Source organism: Salmo salar, chromosome 04 (genome assembly GCF_965601325.2).
Source record: "Salmo salar chromosome 04, fSalSal1, whole genome shotgun sequence".
Lineage (NCBI taxonomy): Eukaryota > Metazoa > Chordata > Actinopteri > Salmoniformes > Salmonidae > Salmo > Salmo salar.
In genome coordinates this window covers 12,129,640-12,150,717 of record NC_138294.1, presented here as the reverse complement: position 1 = coordinate 12,150,717, position 21,078 = coordinate 12,129,640, and the positions used below count along the sequence as shown (strand labels likewise).

The 21,078-nt window shown below is 42.9% G+C and overlaps 2 protein-coding genes across 10 annotated transcripts in view; both read left to right on the top strand.

Annotated features, from left to right (window-relative positions):
* Positions 1-8,530: 8,530 nt before the first annotated feature.
* Positions 8,531-14,976, top strand: LOC123744216 (scavenger receptor cysteine-rich type 1 protein M160-like). Its single transcript, XM_082973946.1, has 7 exons — positions 8,531-8,573; positions 8,895-9,047; positions 12,574-12,879; positions 13,074-13,385; positions 13,908-14,228; positions 14,334-14,421; positions 14,684-14,976. Exons 1-7 carry the CDS (start codon positions 8,531-8,533, stop codon positions 14,823-14,825), a joined length of 1,365 nt encoding a protein of 454 aa, XP_082830072.1. The 3' UTR covers positions 14,826-14,976.
* Positions 14,977-15,981: 1,005 nt separating this feature from the next.
* LOC106610489 (catenin delta-1) overlaps positions 15,982-21,078 on the top strand; it is a 41,164-nt gene continuing 36,067 nt past the window's right edge. For all 9 annotated transcript variants that reach the window (XM_082974099.1, XM_082974100.1, XM_082974094.1 and 6 more), the window contains exon 1: positions 15,982-16,359. The gene's annotated coding sequence lies outside the window, so the exon portion shown is untranslated. The remainder of the gene's footprint in view (positions 16,360-21,078) is intronic.

Genomic DNA, 21,078 nt, shown 5'->3' with positions numbered 1-21,078 from the left:
TATTCTGGTCCATAGCATCTGTTTGTTTACATCTAGCTCTGGTCCATAGCATCTGTTTGTTTACATCTAGCTCTGGTCCATAGCATCTGTTTGTTTACCTCTAGCTCTGGTCCATAGCATCTGTTTGTTTACATCTAGCTCTGGTCCATAGCATCTGTTTGTTTACCTCTAGCTCTGGTCCATAGCATCTGTTTGTTTACCCTCTAGCTCTGGTCCATAGCATCTGTTTGTTTACCCTCTAGCTCTGGTCCATAGCATCTGTTTGTTTACCTCTAGGTCTGGTCCATAGCATCTGTTTGTTTACCCTCTAGGTCTGGGGCCTGTTGCACAAAACTAGGATAAGGGATTAAGCCAGGATATCTTGGTGATCCTGGCTCAATTGATCCGTAATCCGGTTGCACTAAAGATGGATAGGGGGCAGGAGGATATGTTATGGTATAAATTACCATGGAGATTTATTCTGTGGAGCTAGCCTGCTCCAGACCAGGCTAAATTCCAGGATCTATTTAATCTCATCCCTAATGTCAGTCAGCAGTCACCACAAATGGAAACCAATAGTTATTTCACTGCTCACTATACATTGTTATCACATAACTAGACCCACTGTCATTATTTAAACGTTTGTGATCATTAATTTCAATGATTTTGGATAAAAAATAATTTTTTGATTATGTTGCTATCATTAGATAATTTACAGTTTCCCATAGACTATAAGGCTATATATAAAATGATAGAATATTAGGGCCACAGAGGGGAAAAAAACACAAGTAATAATATTGTAACCGGTTGTTTTAAAGGAGGACAGTTGTTAAAATGACAGATGTGGGGCATTTCGTGAAATTGTACTTCAGTATGGTTTCATAAACAAAGACATGCTGATGTGCCAGAATATTAAGTATCACATTGTCATAAGTATCAAAACTGTAAAAACAATATGTAGCTTTTCTGCAGAAAGAACCAGCCTCATAAATTTATGACTTTATCCTTTTTCTTCAGTGTGGCCCTAGTACTCTGTCATATAAACAAATACACATTCCATATGAATATAAAAACACAATGTGTAACATTATGTTCCTTTATTGAATAAGGACAAAACAAAGCAGGTAAACCATCAGCTCCTTTCGAAACTGAAGTCACAGTGACTACAAGATGGAAAGCACAGAATCCAAGCATATTATACAAAATGATACATACACATTCAAAGGTCTGTATATAACACACCCTGCATGTCTGCACACTAAAATAAATGCAGGACAAATCCATACACATCAACTGAACAGACAAATGAATGGATGCAGTAGCCTCCCTGCAGCCTTGTATTACACACAGTATACCGCACAAACATCATAAGAGGCCAAATTCGTAAAAAAACGAACCCAAAAAAAACCCAATTCCTCTGCCACCGCAGGACATATTTAACCAAAATTGAAAGCACACATACTAACTAAAATAATTCAACACATATTGGTCCCTCAGCAGCCGACCACTGTCGTCATCAGGGAAGATTGCCGGATTGTCCCAGTCCATGGCTGGTGGCACTCTGGGGGCCCTCTCCTTCCTCAGGCAGGCCACATTGTGGAGGACAGCACAAGCCACAGTAATATCACATGCCCTAACAGGGCTGACCCTTAATTTGTGAAGGCAGTGAAAGCGTGCCTTCAGGAGGCCAAAGGTCATTTCAACTCTGGCCCTGGCATGGGCATGGTTGTAGGCCTGCTGTGCTTCCTGGGGGTCTGTGAAAGGTGTCAGGAGAAAAGGCTGGCAGCCATACCCCCTGTCTCCCAGCAGCACACCAGAGAATTCACCTGTCAACACAAAATCTCATCATTACTACCTCATAAACACAGTGATATTCTTGACACAGCCATGATGGTTATAAATAGGGGTTGTGTGGCTTACCTTGTGATAGGCACTGATAGATTTCAGAGGCCCGAAAGATTCTGGAGTCATGGACTGAGCCAGGCCATTTTGCCACAACATTGCTGATCACACAGTCAGCATTGCAGACCATCTGAAATCATAAGATGAGGAATATTACACCAATCAATGCACATCACTGGCAATGCAGAGTGTTCGTCAATGGACAATATCAAAAAGTTATGTTCACCTGAACATTAATGCTGTGAAAGGATTTCCTATTCACAAAATCGGCCTCATGGGCACCTGAGGGGGCTTTTATCCTTATGTGTGTGCAGTCCACTGCACCAATGACATTGGGGAAACCTGTCACACAAAGTAATGAGTATCCTACTATGTGTTAACAGTTGTCCTGTAATTTGTAGATCCTCTTACCTGCAATCCTATAGAACTCCTCTTTGATGTCACAGAGTCTTCTGTGGCCAGGGAAGGAGATGAAGACATCTGCTAATGCTTTGATAGCCAGACACACACTCCTTATTGTGCGGCAAATTGTGGCCTTGTTCAGCTGTTCTGCATCCCCCACTGAGTACAGGAAGGCTCCACTAGAAAAAAAGCGCAAGGCCACACAAACCATTTGCTCCACACTCAGTGCATGGCTCCGTGCAGTGCGGTGCTTAATCCTGGGACCCAGTAGTCTGCATAGATACCTGATGCCATCTGCAGAAAACCTGTATCTTTCATATAGATGGTCATCAGGGAAGGCCAGTGGGTCCAACCGGTCCCTGAAGACCCTTTCTCGCCTGAAGGCTCTCCTCAGCACAAGTGCTTCTTCATCCACCACATCTCGCACGAATGGGCATGCCATTGTCAGAGCAGAAAGGAACACACAATTTTGGGCCTTCATATAGGCTAGTGGCCACACCTGGTGCTGGGGGGGTGGGCAAAAGAGGGCGATGCCTTATAACGATGACTTGGTTGTACTGATTGCTGGGAAAATAAAAAAAACCTTAGAAAGATGCCACCGTCCTGTGTGCTCACAATAAGAGCTCATATGTCATGGCTCACTTGACTTTACGAGAATATACCTAATTTTTATTTTGAGCTGTGTCATCTTCTTGGAGCTGGGGGAGGAAAGAAAAATAATGATTAATACATTTGTGTTACAGTTAGCATACAGTGTACATTGAAGGCATATCTCACCTCCCTCTCAAGTTTTTTTATTTCAAGGTCCAGTTTCCTAATTGTCCTCTTTTTTATTTCGGACTCCAGTGCAAGATTTTCCATCTTTTTCTTCTTGTACTGAATGTCTATGTCTGCCAGTTCTATTTGGCGCCGGAGGTGGTTGCCATACAACTTTCTGATAGCTTGTGAGCTCTGTGAACACAATACAATTAGCGCAGCTGGAATTTGGCAGGATGTGGTGTCCTTTTATTAATACGCACTATGTTGCCAGGCTGGTTTTCCCACTGTATAGCATCTGGGTCCTGTAAAAGAAATTAGATTTTTTGATTTTGATGAGGACTCCTCACCATTGTAGAGTAAATAGTACTTTCACAGTCTTAACATGATACCTCATGCCTTCTGGAATCCAGAGAGATGGTCTCCTCCTCATCATCGTCTCCATCATGTGCTGTTGCTGCTGCACTGGGGCCTTCACCCTATCACATTTAATCGGATTCATATTGAAGCTAGTAGACAAGACATGCCAGGCCTACAGTATGCCTTTGATGGAGTACTCACTGGATCAGCATCGTCTGGTGCTTGTGCTGGTGGCTCTAACAGGAACACAGTGCTGCCAGACACTGCAAGGCAATAGGTAAACCAAAGTCAGACAGTCCAAATTGATTCAATATGAATGTGGTTGTATCCCATGTAGAGATGGAAGGACATACCTTGAATGAAGCGGGTGGCATCTTGGGAGGAACCTATGCTCGTCTCTTTCCCCCCAGGGATCCCCTCTAAGACGGGCCTGCCTTTATTTAGCTCCAAGGCCATGTCCTCTGCTGGGGTAAGGTCAGCCTTTGGTGACCCACCACCCGTGCCTTGTCTGTGGGTATTCTTTTTCACTGCTAAAACAGTACAGACAATGTGTGAGCAGGCACCTTCTGGGTACAATATATGCTTGTGCTTTGTTAAATATTAGTCAGGGACCATACCATTCTGCAGAATGTTCTTGTATTTGATTTTGACCTGCTGCCATGTCCGTTTTGGCCCGTTCATGTTTAATCTACACACACACACACACACACACCCACATTTAATGGAGTCACACTGCAAAAAATTACTTGGTATTTTTGTCTTGTTTTCAGTAAAAATATCAAAAAATCTATCATAGCTTTATACAGTGTGATGGAGTTACTTTACACAATTTCACTCATATCTGCAGTGCATTTCAATTAAAAATTTAACCGTTTCATAATTACAGTACAACTGCATTTTTGGAGATGTGAATTAAATATTTGAATTGTAATTGTGATGTTTCAGCGGAGCGGTGACTGTGTAATTGTGCACTACTTACGCATTCAGGCGGTCTGCAATACTTTGCCACGCTTTTTCTCTTTGCTTTATCACTGTGGCGGTGTTGCCTTTCTTCTTAATTATATATTTTACCTCCTCGTATGCCTCCATGAGGATTTGTGCTTCCGACGGGGAAAAGTACGCGGCTCTAGTTGCCATGGTAAATCAGTTAATCTGTGATCTGTGGCGGGGTCTATTTGAGTGAGCCGTGAGCGCGCACCTATCCAGGATTGGTTTCACCTGGCTTAATGAATCCGTGTCTGCTCATCCTGGCTTGGTCTTTGTGCAACCAATTAAGCCTGGACGCACATGTTTTGGCTTCATTGAGCTCAGCTGAGTCATTTATCCCGGATGTCTTAATTCTACTTTTGTGCAACAGGCCCCTGGTCCATAGCATCTGTTTGTTTACCTCTAGGTCTGGTCCACATCATCTGTTTGTTTACCTTTAGGTCTGGTACATAGCATCTGTTTGTTTACCTTTTGGTCTGGTCCATAGCATCTGTTTGTTTACACCTAGCTCTGGTGGTTGAGGTATGTCCTCAAAAATGTCATCGTATTAACACAATCATTTACCACCACAGAATCTTTATCTCAATAATTCCCCCACCTGCAAATCAAAATGTGTTTACACGCACACACCCCCAGTCAGAGTGCAGTATAACTGAAGTGTTCTGCCAACACTGCATCCAAAATACGTTTTTTTAATGCAATAATTTTGCAGTGTAACTGCAGTTATCTGTAATTACTGCCTCCAAAATACCACAGTCGACTGCAATAACTGCACTTTTACTGCAGTTTCAAAACTGCAATCTTTTTTTGTAAGGGACATTAATGCATATTGCAACAATAACAGCTGTTGATAATAGATGTCATGATCAATGTCATATACATTTGCAGTTTTGAAAAACATTTGGTTTGAGGTAGGCTACTGTAGGCCTAGTTGAAATCCTGCAAACAGGTATTTGGAAACATCAGTAATGCTAAATTAGCGTCATAAAGTAGCCTAATAAATATTCACCTCCATATAGTCTCATTTGGTTTACGTTCAAATTCATATCACTAGGCTACATACGTGAATAACCTACCTCGTTCTTATCTCTGTCAAATCGAATGGAGTAGGCCTATACTAGGGTTTGCGAGACATCGCTGTTTTTGTTCGTTAGGTAGACCTAGTCTACAATATACAGTTGAAGTCGGAAGTTTACATACACTTAGATTTGAGTCATTAAAACTTGTTTTTCAACCACTCCACAAATTTCTTGTTATAAACTATAGTTTTGGCAAGTTGGTTAGGACATCTACTTTGTGCATGACACAAGTCATTTTTCCAACTATTGTTTACAGACAGATTATTTCACTTATAATTCACTGTATCACAATTCCAGTGGTCAGAAGTTTACATGCACTAAGATGACTGTGCCTTTAAACAGCTTGGAAAATGTCAGAAAATTATGTCATGGCTTTAGAAGCTTCTGATAGGCTAATTGACATCATTTGAGTCAATTGGAGGTGTACCTGTGGATGTATTTCAAGGCCTACCTTCAAACTCAGTCCCTCTTTGGTTGACATCATGTGAAAATCAAAAGAAATCAGCCAAGACCTCAGAAAAACAATTATAGACCTCCACAACTCTGGTTCATCCTTGGGAGCAATTTCCAAATGCCTGAAGGTACCACGTTCATCTGTACAAACAATAGTATGCAAGTATAAACACCTTGGGACCACTCAGCTGTCATACCGCTCAGGAAGGAGACGCGTTCTGTCTCCTAGAGATGAATGTACTTTGGTGCGAAAAGTGCAAATCAATCCCAGAACAACAGCAAAGGACCATGTGAAGATGTTGGAGGAAACAGAAACAAAAGTATCTATATCCACAGTCAAACAAGTCCTACATCGACATAACCTGAAAGGCCGCTCAGCAAGGAAGAAGCCACTGCTCCAAAACCGTCATTAAAAAAGCCAGACTACGGTTTGCAAGTGCACATGGGGACAAAGATCGTACTCTTTGGAGAAATGTCCTCTGGTCTGATGAAACAAAAATAGAACTGTTTGGCCATAATGACCATTGTTATGTTTGGAGTAAAAAGGGGGAGGCTTGCAAGCTGAAGAACACCATCCCAACCGTGAAGCACGGGGGTGGCAGCATCATTTGTGGGGTGCTTTGCTGCAGGAGGGACTGGTGCACTTCACAAAATAGATGGCATCGTGAGGTAAGAACATTATGTGGATATATTGAAGCAACATCTCAAGACATCAGTCAGGAAGTTAAAGCTTGGTCGCAAATGGGTTTTCCAAATGAACAATGACCCCAAGCATACTTCCAAAGTTGTGGCAAAATGGCTTAAGGACAACAAAGTCAAGGTATTGGAGTGGCCATCACAAGGCCCTGACCTCAATCCTATTGAAAATTTGTGGGCAGAACTGAAAAAGTGTGTGCGAGCAAGGAGGCCTACAAACCTGACTCAGTTACACCAGCTGTCAGGAGGAATGGGCCACAATTCACCCAACTTATTGTGGGAAGCTTGTGGAAGGCTACCCGAAACATTTGACCCAAGTTAAACAATTTAAAGGAAATGCTACCAAATACTTATTGAGGGTATGTAAACTTCTGACCCACTGGGAATGTGATGAAAGAAATAAAAGCTGAAATAAATCATTGTCTCTACTATTATTCTGGCATTTCACATTCTTAAAATAAATTGGTGATCCTAACTGACCTAAGACAGGGAATTTTTACTCGGATTAAATGTCAGGAATTGTGAAAAACAGAGTTTAAATGTATTGGGCTAAAGTGTATGTAAACTTCCAACTTCAACTGTACAATAGGCTACTGCTTAATGGACATGTCAACTACTGATATTACTGTAAATCAGATTCAGTATACCCAATATACAGTAGGCTACTGCTTAATGGACATGTCAACTGCTGATATTACTGTAAATCAGACTCAGTATACCAAATATACAACAGGCTACTGCTTAATGGACATGTTATCTAATTATATTACAGTAAATCAGATTCAGTATAAACCATTGATTCTTGAATAATATAACTTATTTATGCCTCATGAGATATGTTTGTTTATAATTTTAGACTTTGTAAACAAGTAATGAATAGCTGTGTGTGTGTGTGTGTGTGTGTGTGTGTGTGTGTGTGTGTGTGTGTGTGTGTGTGTGTCATTGTGTAACAAACTGGAGAGATATTAACCCAATTTATGTCCATTTCATCATCTTGAGGACAACTAGTACGTCAATAATCTATGGATCTTGATGTCAGTGATTTAAGATATGGGTAAATTCCACTCACAGGGCTGTGCTCTGAGCAACTTCCTGTCTTTTTGCTTTCTAAAACGGATCAGAACTTAACGGTGAGAGGCGGAGGTAAAAAACAGGAGGATGCCATATCAGTGAGACTGAAGAAGGGCGTCATATGATAGAAGTGCTGCAAGTTCAGTTCACTCTTCAGTCTGTAAGCTACAGCTCAGTATTTAGACAGTAGACCTGTAGGCTACAGCTCAGTATTTAGACAGTAGACCTGTAGGCTAAAGCTCAGTATTTAGACAGTAGACCTGTAGGCTACAGCTCAGTATTTAGACAGTAGACCTGTAGGCTACAGCTCAGTATTTAGACAGTAGACCTGTAGGCTACAGCTCAGTATTTAGACAGTAGACCTGTAGGCTATAGCTCAGTATTTAGACAGTAGACCTGTAGGCTATAGCTCAGTATTTAGACAGTAGACCTGTAGGCTACATCTCAGTATTTGGACAGTAGACCTGTAGGCTACAGCTCAGTATTTAGACAGTAGACCTGTAGGCTATAGCTCAGTATTTAGACAGTTGACTTGTAGGCTACAGCTCAGTATTTAGACAGTAGACCTGTAGGCTACAGCTCAGTATTTAGACAGTAGACCTGTAGGCTATAGCTCAGTATTTAGACAGTAGACCTGTAGGCTACAACTCAGCATTTAGACAGTAGACCTGTAGGCTATAGCTCAGTATTTAGACAGTAGACCTGTAGGCTATAGCTCAGTATTTAGACAGTAGACCTGTAGGCTACAGCTCAGTATTTAGACAGTAGACCTGTAGGCTACAGCTCAGTATTTAGACAGTAGACCTGTAGGCTATAGCCCAGTGGAGCCCCAGTTTGAAAACGATATGACACCTGTCTTGATGCTGATTATCCTGTACTGGAGCTCAGGTAGTTCAATTCTGTTTATTATATATTATCTGTGCGTTCCAAATGGAACCCTATTTCCTATATCGTGCACTGCATTTGAGCTGGGCCCAGTGGGTCAGTAGTGCATCATATAGGGAATAGGATTCCATTTGGATTTAACCTATGTACTGTGTCTGTGTTCAGTTAATTGCTCTGCACATACACACACACACACACACACTCACACTCACACACATGTACAGGTACACGTGCACGCCCACACACACGCATGCAAACCCATGCACAAGCACACACACCTTTAACATTTTTAAATGTAACATCCGTCCTCTGTCCTGTCCCTAGTGTACACAGCTGATGTCCCAGTCAGACTGGTGGGTGGGTCCAACAGCTGCCATGGGGAAGTGGAGATCTTCCTCCATGGAGAATGGAGGAAAGTGTGTGACTCCATGGATTCTCTGTTAGACGAGGTGAAAGTGGTGTGTAAACAAATGGACTGTGGGTACCCTTTGCACAGATACTCATCGTCGTCTGGGCTTAGAGGGCAAGCTGTAAAGTGCTCAGGTAATGAGTCTACACTTGGAGAGTGTCTAGTCAGCCCAGAAGCTGAACGCTGTTCATACGTTGGTGTAGCTTGTTCAGGTGAGTGATTCTCAGGTATTTCATCTCAATAAGTCAGGCTGTTCTAGTTTCTATTGGCCATCTGTGTATATTCTGTTTAAGACGTCAGGTTTTTGCGATTGCTTACACACTTGCTGTGGAATTTGGCTCATTTTGTCAAAACTCTATACACAAGCCAAATAAGACACAACACTTGGACAACATCTCACTTATGTCAAAATGAAACTCTGCAATCAAAACCTAACTATCCTTTTTCAAAATGGCATTTTTGCAACAAAATGATACACACATGCACCATTTCAATTACTCTTTCAAAGCAGCAACAACACACTGATGTACTTTATACAAAACACTGCTGTCTTTAGTACTTTGTATACCTTTTCAATTTTCTCCTACAGGCGTCTATGAAAGATTGTTCCAGTACAGTACATCTACTCACATTTCAACACAAAAATAGAAAGGTTTCAGAAAAAAAATATATACAGCTTCTTTTTTTGCCATTGCAGGTTTTTACAACAACAAAAAAGAAAATTAGACTTACAGTACAGTAATCAATACAATGTTACTTTAAACTCAGAAACAAAAATAATTACAGTAAAATTACAAAAAATAGTATTGTAAGGGATGGGGTGGATAGTTTATGGATCCCGCCTTCGGTTAGGGTCAGGCCACATCACCTCATCCACATCACAAGCAATGCCATCACTAGACAATGGGGAAAATATCGCCTTATCCAACCCTGGACTAACCCCACCTCAATGTCTCCGCATGCCTCTTCCATTGCTTGCAGAAGAGGCAGGCAGGCACGTGATTGGCGGTCATACACTTTCCAACACCAAGCCAAAAATTATTCCTCAATCAGATTGAGAAAAGGGGTCAAGTATACAACTGTGAAGTTATTGTGGTTGGTGAACCAGTCCCTGACCTGAGCAGCCCTGTGGAAACTATTATCCCAGATGACAACAAACCTGGGCTGCTCTGGTCCGTCCTGTACAACTGCATTATGTAGTGCATCCAGAAATATGATTATGTGTGCAGTATTGTAGGGACCTAGGGTGGCATGGTGATGGAGAACTCCTTGCAGACTAATTGCGGCACACAAGGTGATATTTCCCCGCGATGTCCAGGGACATCCACAACGGCCCTTATTTATAAAAACTGTATTAACCCCTTTTTCTCCCAAATGTTGTGGGATCCAATTGGTAGTTAGTCTTGTCTCATTGCTGCAACTCCCGTACGGACTCGGAAGAGGTGAAGGTTGAGAGCCGTGCGTCCTCCGAAACACAACCCAACCAAGCTACACGGCTTCTTGACACAATGCCTATTTAACCCGGAAGCACCAATGTGTCGGAGGAAACACCGTACACCTGGCGACCGTGTCAGCATGCACTGCGCCCAGCCCGCCACAGGAGTCACTAGTGCGCAATGGGACAAGGACATCCCTGCTGGCCAAACCCCCCCCCAACCAAGACGATGCTGGGCCAATTGTGCGCCGCCCCATGGGTCTCTCGGTCACGGCCGGCTGCGACAGAGCCTGGACTCAAACACAGAATCTCCAGTGGCACTGCCTTAGACCACTGCACCACTCGCGAGACCCTCACAACGGCTCTTTGTCCTATAAAAACGGCCCCGACGCCTGGTTTTAGCTAGATTGAATCCAGATTCATCAATGAAAATGAACTCATGAGGCTGTGCAGCTGCATCAAAGTCCAGGACTCTCTGTAACAGAAAATGCACACACTGTACTGTGAATATGGTATAACTCAAAACACAGGACTACAATGTCTGCATTTTCACACAAGGATGGGGGTGGGTGAGGTCAGACATATTCAGTCAAAACTACAGGCAAGGCAGGTGGCCCCACAGACACCACCACCACCCCCCCACCCAGAATGGGGGCACCTGCCTAGGTCACATACTGCTTTGTCTGAATGCATCTATGCAGTGCCAATAGGACCCAATCTACTGCCATTACTGTATAGTACAGTGACACTTGCACAATCATAATGGTCTTGGAGTCTAACTCTGTTCTTCTCAAATGGAACCCTGTACAGCTGCTTCATCGTAAGTTGGTGTTGACGCAAGATGCGGCAGAGTGTTGACATACTGACACAGTTGATATTATGGAATGTTGTGTGATCTGCGATGATTTGCTCTCGTGGTTGATGTAGGCAGATGGTGTTTGCCAACACTAGATTGACAATGGCCAGTTCCTGTTCCTGGGTGAACAGACGTTGTCTTCCACCCTCAGGGGGTCGTCTGGCAGTTCTATAAAAAATGCAAGAAGATGATGTCATTGGTTAGGTTGTTTTTACATACTGTACTGTTATACTGTACATCAAACTGTATTACATGTACTTCACAGTACTATACTTAATTTTTTTCACTGAGGAGCATAGACCTAATATTGTAGGACTACATTGTATTGTACTGTGATGCAGAATGACGTGCAACAATTCCATAGGTACAGTCTAGTGTAGAAAGTTGAAGACATACCCGTTCTCCAGTCTAAATGTCCGTCTTATGGATGCTACCGTGTAGCGACTAATGTCGTCAGAAATATGTCTTTGTCTATTGCCTGGTCCCCTTTGTTCTTGTCCTCTACCTCTACCTCGTCCTCGTCCTCGTCCTCTACCTCTACCTCTACCTCTACCTCTACCTCTACCTCTACCTCTACCTCTACCTCTTACTGCATCCATGTTTGCAAAGTTCTCACAAAAGAGGTGCGCTTACCTGTCTATTTGTAGTGCTAAGGCTCAGACTAATTGGTGTTCAATTACTGTAGAAGTGTTTTCATGTGTGTGTGTGGGTGTTGCCAATTTCAGGTATGTTTGATTTTGAATAGAAGTGTTTTCCCAATGATTGCAAGAGATTTCATTCTTGAATGAAGTGTCTAATGTAAGAAACAGTGTAGTGTTTTGCATGTGTGTTGCAGAATTGCAAACAAAGTGCAAAGCAGAAAATGTGTTTGTACTTTTGGTGCCTTTGTTAAAGGGATGGTTGCAAAAGTTAAGGTTTTGATGCTTTTGTCTAAGCATTCACTTTCAGTGTGTAAGCAATCGGCAAAAACTGTAAACAGAATATCCAGTGTTTGTTAAGAGAGAGGGGAGGAGGGGGAGAGAGAGAGAGAGAGAGAGGAGGGGAGGGAGAGAGAGAGGGGGAGATGTTTGGAGAGCGGGAGAAGGAGATAGATGGGGAGGGATGATCATTGCACTCTTGATTTCTAAGAAAAGGGTTTTCATTGATACACACACAGGTACACACAAACCACACACGTACACACATTCAGCCAATCAAGAATTAGCTGATTAGAAATCCCAGGTGTGCTAGAGGATTGACAACCTGCGGATAACAGAATCAACAACACAACTGATCGATTGTTCCTTCATCTGTTTTTCCTCAGACTTTGTGCGGCTTGTGGGTGGAGAGAATGCATGCTCTGGTAGATTGGAGGTGAAGTCCAATCAGTCCTGGGCCTCAGTGTGTGAAGCTGACTTTGACTGGCAGGATGCAGAGGTAGTTTGTCGGGAGCTTCTCTGTCCAGATCTTTCTGCTCAACAGGGGGGGCTCTATGGAGAAGGTGAGGGTCAGACCTGGGATAAAGAGTTCCAGTGTAAAGGCAATGAGTCCCTTCTCCTGGACTGCAGCACCGCAGCTAGAGAAAAGAAGAACTGCACACATGGAAATGATGTGGGACTCAACTGCTCAAGTAAAGGAGTCTTTCTTTCAGATGTCACAAATCAAACAACACTATGTTGTTTCTTATTTTATTTTTCTGCTTTCAGAGCAGTACATGTACCCCTCTCTCTCTCTATCTCTCTGACTCTATCTCTCTCACACATTCTTTCTCTCTTTGTCTCGCTCTCTCTCTCTGACTCTCCCTTTCTCTATCTCTCTGTCTAGCTACACTACTCGGTCTGTTGCAGGGAGGGAGTAGGTGTGCAGGGAAAGTGGTTTTACATCATTTGGGTGGGGCCACAATAGCGGGCACTGACTGGGACATCAATGAAGCAACTGTGGTGTGCAGACGGCTGGACTGTGGTTCTGCAGTTACAGCAACACGAGGCAGTTACTTTGGGAGAGGATCTGGATTAGTCACACAGATTTATTTTTCATGCAGAGGATCAGAGTCTGAACTGCGCCGATGCCTATACTCATACGCTGGCTTCGGAAGCTTTTCTCACGACGGAGACGATGCCGGTGTGGTTTGTTCAGGTAAGACTTGTTGGTTAGATGGTGTGGAGTTGTTTGTCTTTTTACTGAGTCACTCTTGTTGTACATGATGTAACAGCTTTCTGAAGTGAGGAGGAGAAGTTTCCTTTGATAGTACATTTACAGACACTTTTCAGGTTTCAGGTTCTAGCATTGTATTGATACTCGGGAAACATATTTGTTTTGTGTGTTTGACTATTTCCGTGATAGTTTAAATGGAGCCAAACTATCAGAAAAACTGTACTATTGCATTAAATCATGACTAATTAATCAAATAGAAATCCTCAATTTCTCCTTACGCTCCCCGGGATCAACAGAACTGCTACTGTATTTTAAAGTCTATAAGTTGCTGTAGGCCCTTCATCTTTGAAATAGAATAACAATAAACCTCATAAACAGGGTAGGTATCTATTTGTGTTGATCTGTATGGGAGGGTGTTATTAATCACTTACACTTACTTCCACATCGATGATGTCATCACATCTAAATTAGGAAAGTCATTAGATGTTCCATCCTCTTCTCCAGATCTCCTGGTCCAGCCTGATATCTCCCTGAATGTCTCAACGGAAGGGGTGTCCAGGGGCTACCCGGGGCCCGAGCTGTTATGGGGCCACATCTTCACCATCACCTGCTCCACTCAGCCACAGTACCCAGGAGGCTCCTTCCTCCTCACGCTCCCCGGGATCAACAGAACCCAGACCCAGCCAGCTGTCAATCACTCTGCTGCCTTCCTCTTCCCTGCTGCAGACGACTCCCACCAAGGAAACTACAGCTGTGTTTATAAGAATGATGTTTTCTCTCATAACTTCTCCTCTGAGAGTGAGCTCCTCTCTCTGACCGTAACAGGTACCTGAACATGAACCAGACGTAACTTTAACTGACAGACTCTGATTCACAGATGGTTCTGATGCTAATCACTTGGATGCTAACCAATACGTGTCTCTGTTCCAGCCTCTCCTCTGCCAGCTGTCATCATCAGACTGGTCATAGTGCTGCTGACCACCACCGCTATGTTTCTGCTCTGCAAGTCAAGAGCCAGGTAATAGAGGTTGAATACGAACTAGCTGGGAGATGGACTGTCATGGTGTGTGTGTGTGTGTGTGTGTGTGTGTGTGTGTGTGTGTGTGTGTGTGTGTGTGTGTGTGTGTGTGTGTGTGTGTGTGTGTGTGTGTGTGTGTGTGTGTGTGTGTGTGTGTGTGTGTGTGTGTGTGTGTGTGTGTGTGCTTGCATTCGTGCGTGCTTGTGTGTGTGTATTGAGATTCCTTTCGGTAAACAGTAGTCTCCTGGTGCTGTCTCTTTAGGTCAGTAGGTGTCAACAGAGAGCTGGATAGCGGTGCGTGGAGGGGTTGCCCCTGCATCCCAGGAGGGAGGGCTGCTGGCAGAGAGAGGGGAGAGCAGCCCAGAGGACAGGAGGAAGAGGACGAGCAGGAGGCAAGTCTTTGAACACACTGCCCAAGATCAGGTTACACACACACACACACATCTCCAGAATAAGCTATCTAAGATGTAGGTCATTTCCATTGACTAAATTCTGAGTCATTTCCACAAAATTAGGAAATGGACATGAGTTGGGTTGGGTGCTGCATTTCTAACTTTTAATATCTCTCCAGTTTGTCCGCACACATATATACACACACACACACACACACACACACACACACACACACACACACACACACACACACACACACACACACACACACACACACACACACACACACACACACGACAGATCTTCAGAATAATCAATGTAAAGATATAGGTAATTTCCACAGTTCTGAGTACAGTATGTCTTGACTCGTTTCCTGCATATAAAACCCTGATCAGATACTAGCTGGGACTGGTGGGGGTGTGAGAAAGAAAGGTGTAGAGAAAATATAAATGATGGGAAAAAAATGATACGTGATTTTAATTTCATATTTTGGCAACTTTCTCATCAAAATTAACTCATAGCTCTTTTCTTGAATTACAGATTTGTACACATGTTGCAGTTTGGTGCTGCTTTGCATAATGTATGTATCCTATATCCCATAACCTGTGTTTTTACAAATGTATGGTTGTGTCGCAAATGTCACCCTATTTTGACCAGTGCCCTATAGTGCAGTATGTATGGAAAGTGCACTAAAATAATTCATGCTTGTGTAAATAATATATATATATATATTTTTATCAAATAAACTATGTTATCAGTGCATAGTACACACATATGAGTTTGTACAAGTGTAAGACTGATACAGCTACTGTAAACTGTACATTTTCCGATTTTAAATTTTCTCATTAATATTTACTTTAATATTGATGTTACTAGTTTTTTTTTAAATTTTATATTAGCTACAGATGATGGTAACTACCAGACAGGACATACTGTATGTTATGCATATCCAGAATGCTTTGCTTTTATTCATTGATTGGCCTATCTGGTAAAGAAAAGGTCATTGATGTTACAGAAAACATTTAACTGATTCAGAAAATAAAACTTTAATTCGTGTGTGTTGTATTTTTATCAAATAAACCACCTTACTTTACAATGGATGTTGGTGTTGGTTAATGCGCAAGAAATGGTAATTACGGTAAAGAACCCATCCCCTATCCTGTGTGTGTGCTCGTCATCTCGCACTCAGGGAAGGGAAAATAGGAAAACTGTCGGGGAGGAAGAGCAGTGAGCAAGCCGAGGAACATACCTATTATCTATTCTAGGTTGGTCCTAAAAGAGTACACAGTCAATGGCGGCTTAGCTATTCACTTTCAGCGTTAGTTTACCCATGTTTATGTAATCTAGGTAAAGCTATTTGGTGAATAGTGGAGATTCGACTTTGCTACTCGGTCGTGCAGTGGGGCAAGAACGCCCAGAATTGGAATTGCAACGACTTGCTACCGCAGCAGTTGGAAATTTGAGTCTGTTTCGATAGGCCTGGATCCCTGTTCAAACAACGTCTGGGGACTTGCATGAAAACAACAAAAGAACCACCCGAAATTGGTAATTCAGTACATTTGTTTTTCAATCGTTTTAAGTGTCTGAACGTATATAAAAAAGAGTTAACGTTAGCTAGCGACCGCTTGCTAACTAGCTAACGTTAGCGGTGTTGTAGTTTGGTTAGCCAACGTTAGATGTTTACTGTTAGTGCATTTGTAGCTTAACTATAATGTAGCTACAGCATTCCGCTGTATTTGTTTTGCACTCATTGTACTACTGTCCAATAATAGCGACTTGCTTAGTTACCTATTATTAAGCTAACATTAGAGTAAAATAATCGTCGTTAGCTCGCTAGTTAGTTTGTGCTAGCGAACCAGCCAACGAGCTAACGTTTGCTTGAGAGCGAGTGTAACGTTTGTCACCTAGTTAACGTTACCCAACAAGCAATTGAGATATGTGAAGTTTACAAAGTTGTCTACCTATCAAGCATTTTCTGGACTTAAGTTCCATGTGTTTTACTGACTCCCGGCAGACAGTAGGTTGGGCACACTGTAGTCGTTAGGTCAAAGCCCTTCGGGAGAGTGAGCTACCAGGTACTCCTCGTACACGGACGTTGGCCAGCCCGCTCGCGAACTATGAGTCAAAGTCCACGTTAATCATTTTATCACAGGTCTCTATTACACCACCATCATGTGTAGAGGGAGTTTTAGCTGGGTTTTTTTCTAATGCTGTTGATGTGTAGCAGTGGTGTAGGGTTAATGACTCTTGTGAGAAGTTGTTCTCGACTGGCCAAGGTAGCTAACTAACGTTACATTATTTAGGAAGTGTTTGCTCTGGCCTAAACTGTATCTCCTGTCATATTTGCCAAGAGTCTTTGTAAGAAATGCATGTGGAAAGGATGAGATATATCTAGATGTACGTTGTGAAGGCATGAAACAGCTGCAAAGTGTACTAACGACTACTGTAACGTTACACGGCGGTGTACAGTAATAATTGTCCAACACCATCCGTGTTTGTTTTTTTTCCCTTTTCTGTTATGAAGGGGTTGCTCCCTCTTTTCATGTCTTGGATTTCTTTGATATATTCACAATGAGAGCAAGATAAAGGGGGGCGGGAGAGGAAGAGAAGAACCTGTTTTGTGGGTCTTGGCCACGTTTTGGAATAGGATGGGTTTACATAGTCACTTAGCAGAAGCTCTTATCCAGAGTGTCTTACAAGAGCAATCAGGGTAAAGTGCCTTGCTCGAGGGAACATTGACATTTTTCACCTAGTCGGCTCAGGATTTGGACCAGCAACCTTTCGGTTTCTGGCCCAACACTCCTAACCGCTAGGCTGCCTGCCAATGGGTGGGGTAGAGTCAGGTGTGGTTGTTTCATTTGCACTCTCATGTGGTATGTACAAAGACTTCAGAGTCCAACGGCGATGCCATTGCCACCTTCTCAGGTCACACTATTTCAATGCAGGGTCTCCACCAGACGTGACCAGGGCCATGCATTGGTTTGTTCTGCTTTTATATTCTATGCTACAGTTCCGTGGTTTGTCGCTCCTCACTACCAGTATCTATTGATCAAAAAGAGCACCATACATACACATGTCAAACTATCTTAGCTGTCAGCTGGGGGGGTTCCAGCGCAACACTGCCAAATGTTTGACATTTGGCAACATTGACCAATTGAAATTTGGGAGAAGGAGAGGGGACGATTTAGTACATGCTCTCTTTTCAGTAGTTGTAGTTTACTTCACCAAATTGAAAACTTCTAGTTTTTACCTGCAAATGTAATCTGTGAGATGACTGTCGTTGAGTTCCTAGTGACTTGAGAGTTGTAGCCTAGCAATGTAGTAGCCTAGCTCCAGCACACAGTCGGTGCTGTTTATGCCAGGAGTATCATTTATGAACCTCTGTAATGACAGCCTTTCAAGTCATGCTATGGGTGTGGCCCAGACACACGGAAGCCTGCTTTTACTGGATTTGCACCTTCCTAGTTTGGTGCTACACCTGAGGTGTGTTTATATTTGAACTGTTAACTTGGTGTTAAAAAAATAAATGCAATCATTTGGCATTGGTTTTCAGAGTGAACATGTCAGCCATTTCATTTCCTGGTCACCTTTACTGGTTGTGCATGACTCCACTCTACCTGTATGTAAACAACGGGTGTGGCTCTTTCACATTCTCTTCCCTCCATATATTCGATTGAGCATGACATCATGCTGCTGTGTATCTGACTCTCTTTTCCCCAGTCAGAGAATTAACATGTCTAACGTTGTACTGTTGCTTGGAACTTGGAAGGTCTGTCTTGCGACTGCTCAATGTGCCTCTACTGTGTGTGTGTGTGTCAGAGGCCACCATAGTCTGGCCAGTATTTAGTTTGCCTGCGGGGAGTGTTACATAGGCGGAAGTCTAGGAGTGGCACTGGTGGTGTTTGGACTGAGACCAAGGTTAAAACACACACACCAACTGCCCGTTTCTGTCACCAGCCATTCAAATGTGTCTGAGTCAGCAGCAGTAGTACAGGGACCGGACTACAACAAGACTTTACCACATAGCACCAGTACAGGGACCAGACCACAACAAGACTTTACCACATAGCACCAGTACAGGGATCAGACTACAACAATACTTTACCACATAGCACCAGTACAGGGATCAGACTACAACAAGACTTTACCACATAGCACCAGTACAGGGATCAGACTACAACAAGACTTTACCACACACGACCAGACCACAACAATACTTTACCACACAGCACCACTACGGGGACCAGACCAAAACAATACTTTACCACACAGCAGCCATGACACTCAGTAAACACTGGGGAATCAAGTTTGTGTGTGGTCCTTGCATATTACTACCAAACCACTATAAAACTATTATTTCCATGTAGTATGGAAACATAGGGATCAGGCCTCATGTCAGTGGAAGCTAACTGCTACTGAGTGAGGTGACTTTTGTATCTGGAGATTTAACTGGTCACGCTGAGACTCTTTTTTTAGAAATGGTTTATTTTATTATATTTTTGATATTTTCTTCAGATGCGTTTTATTTTTTTTACCTTTATTTTACCAGGTAAGTTGACTGAGAATGCATTCTCATTTATACCAATGACCTGGAGACAGGATGAATGAGCCAATTGTAAGCTGGGGATGATTAGGTGGCAGTGATGGTATGAGGGGCCAGATTGGAATTTAGCCAAGACACGTGGTTAACAACCCTTACGACAATTGCCATGAGATCTTTAGTGACCACAGAGAGTCAGGACACGCATTTAACGTCCCGTCCAAAAGACTACACCCTACACAGGGCAATGTCCCCAATAACTGCCCTGGGGCATTGGGATATTTTATTTCAGACCAGAGGAAAGAGTGTCGCCTACTGGCCCTCCAACACCACTTCCAACAGCGTCTTGTCTCCCATCCAGGGACTGACCAGGACTAACCCAGCTTAGCTTCAGGGGCAAGCCAGCATTGGGTTACAGGGTGGTATGCTGCTGGCATTGATCTAGCGCAGTTAGTAGTATTTACCTACAATCCTACATACATATGTTGACTGAGAATGCATCATGCACATTGGCGGGTTAGTTGTGTGTGAGAACAGTGTCGGGTCGGGAGCAGTAAATAGCTTAGCTGTCTAATACCCATGCTATCCCATTAGTGGACACACAGGATTCACCACTGGGCTAACTGCTTTAATAATGGAGGGGCTAACGATGGCCTCCACCTGCACTTAAGGCCTGCGCTGGACTGGACTTGTTAGAAATACTGATGAAGCCTGATGCTCAGAGATCTCCATATATGCATACAGCCTAGGCTAGATACTTTATTCTCCTTGAAAAGGGAAATGATTTCCACAGCCTGTAAGTAATGTAATATAACACAGAAACACAACACCACAGTACAGCCATACATGGTGGCAAGCAAATCTTTAGGTTGACTCAGCATGATATCTCTGCTGTCTCATTCAACAGCCTTTAGGGCGACTGAGCGTGATATCACTGCTGTCTGTTTCAATAGCCGTCGTGTGTGTCTTACAACACACTCTACAAAGAACCTAGAATCCTAGCCAACTGGTGTCACCTTCAGTCTTTCAACAGCTGATAGAAATATCCTAGAACCCTACCTGGCATGCTGAGTGAGGTCAACATTACATGCAGCACATTGAGGGTGACAGAGCCTTATATCACTGTTGTCTCACCTCTGGTCTCTGAACAGCTGCTGTCTCTGTGTCTCACAACATAGTCTAAGGCTGTGTTTAGGCAGGCAGCCCAATTCTGATATTTTTTTCTCCGTTAATTGGTCCTTTGACCAATCTGATCAGATCAGCTCTGAAAAGATCGGATGTGATTGGTCAAAAGACCAATTAGTGGGAAAAACATCAGAATTGGTCTGCCTGTCTGAACGCAGACCTAGAATCCTAGAAATCTGGCACATGATTTTAGGGGCATGGCCATTTGGCTTCAAAAGGTGTTCAATCTGCCAGGACACCAAGGCCATCTGCCAGGGCAGTGGTTTTATTTTTATTTTAAGAAACTCAGTCCGGCTTTCAACTTACTCTTAAAAGTTGTAATAGTAGAATGCACAAGGTCAAATTTTGATATTGGGTAGTACATCATCAGTTATCCTCTTGTCATGTCAGTCATTGCATACCTCAGAGAGCTATTTAAAACTTTATAACTAGTCCATGTCATCTTTTTTTTAGCACATAGATTTAATCACTCAAATATCATATGAATACACATTAGACATGGCACAATGTATAGAATTGCAAGAAAATGAGCTATAAAA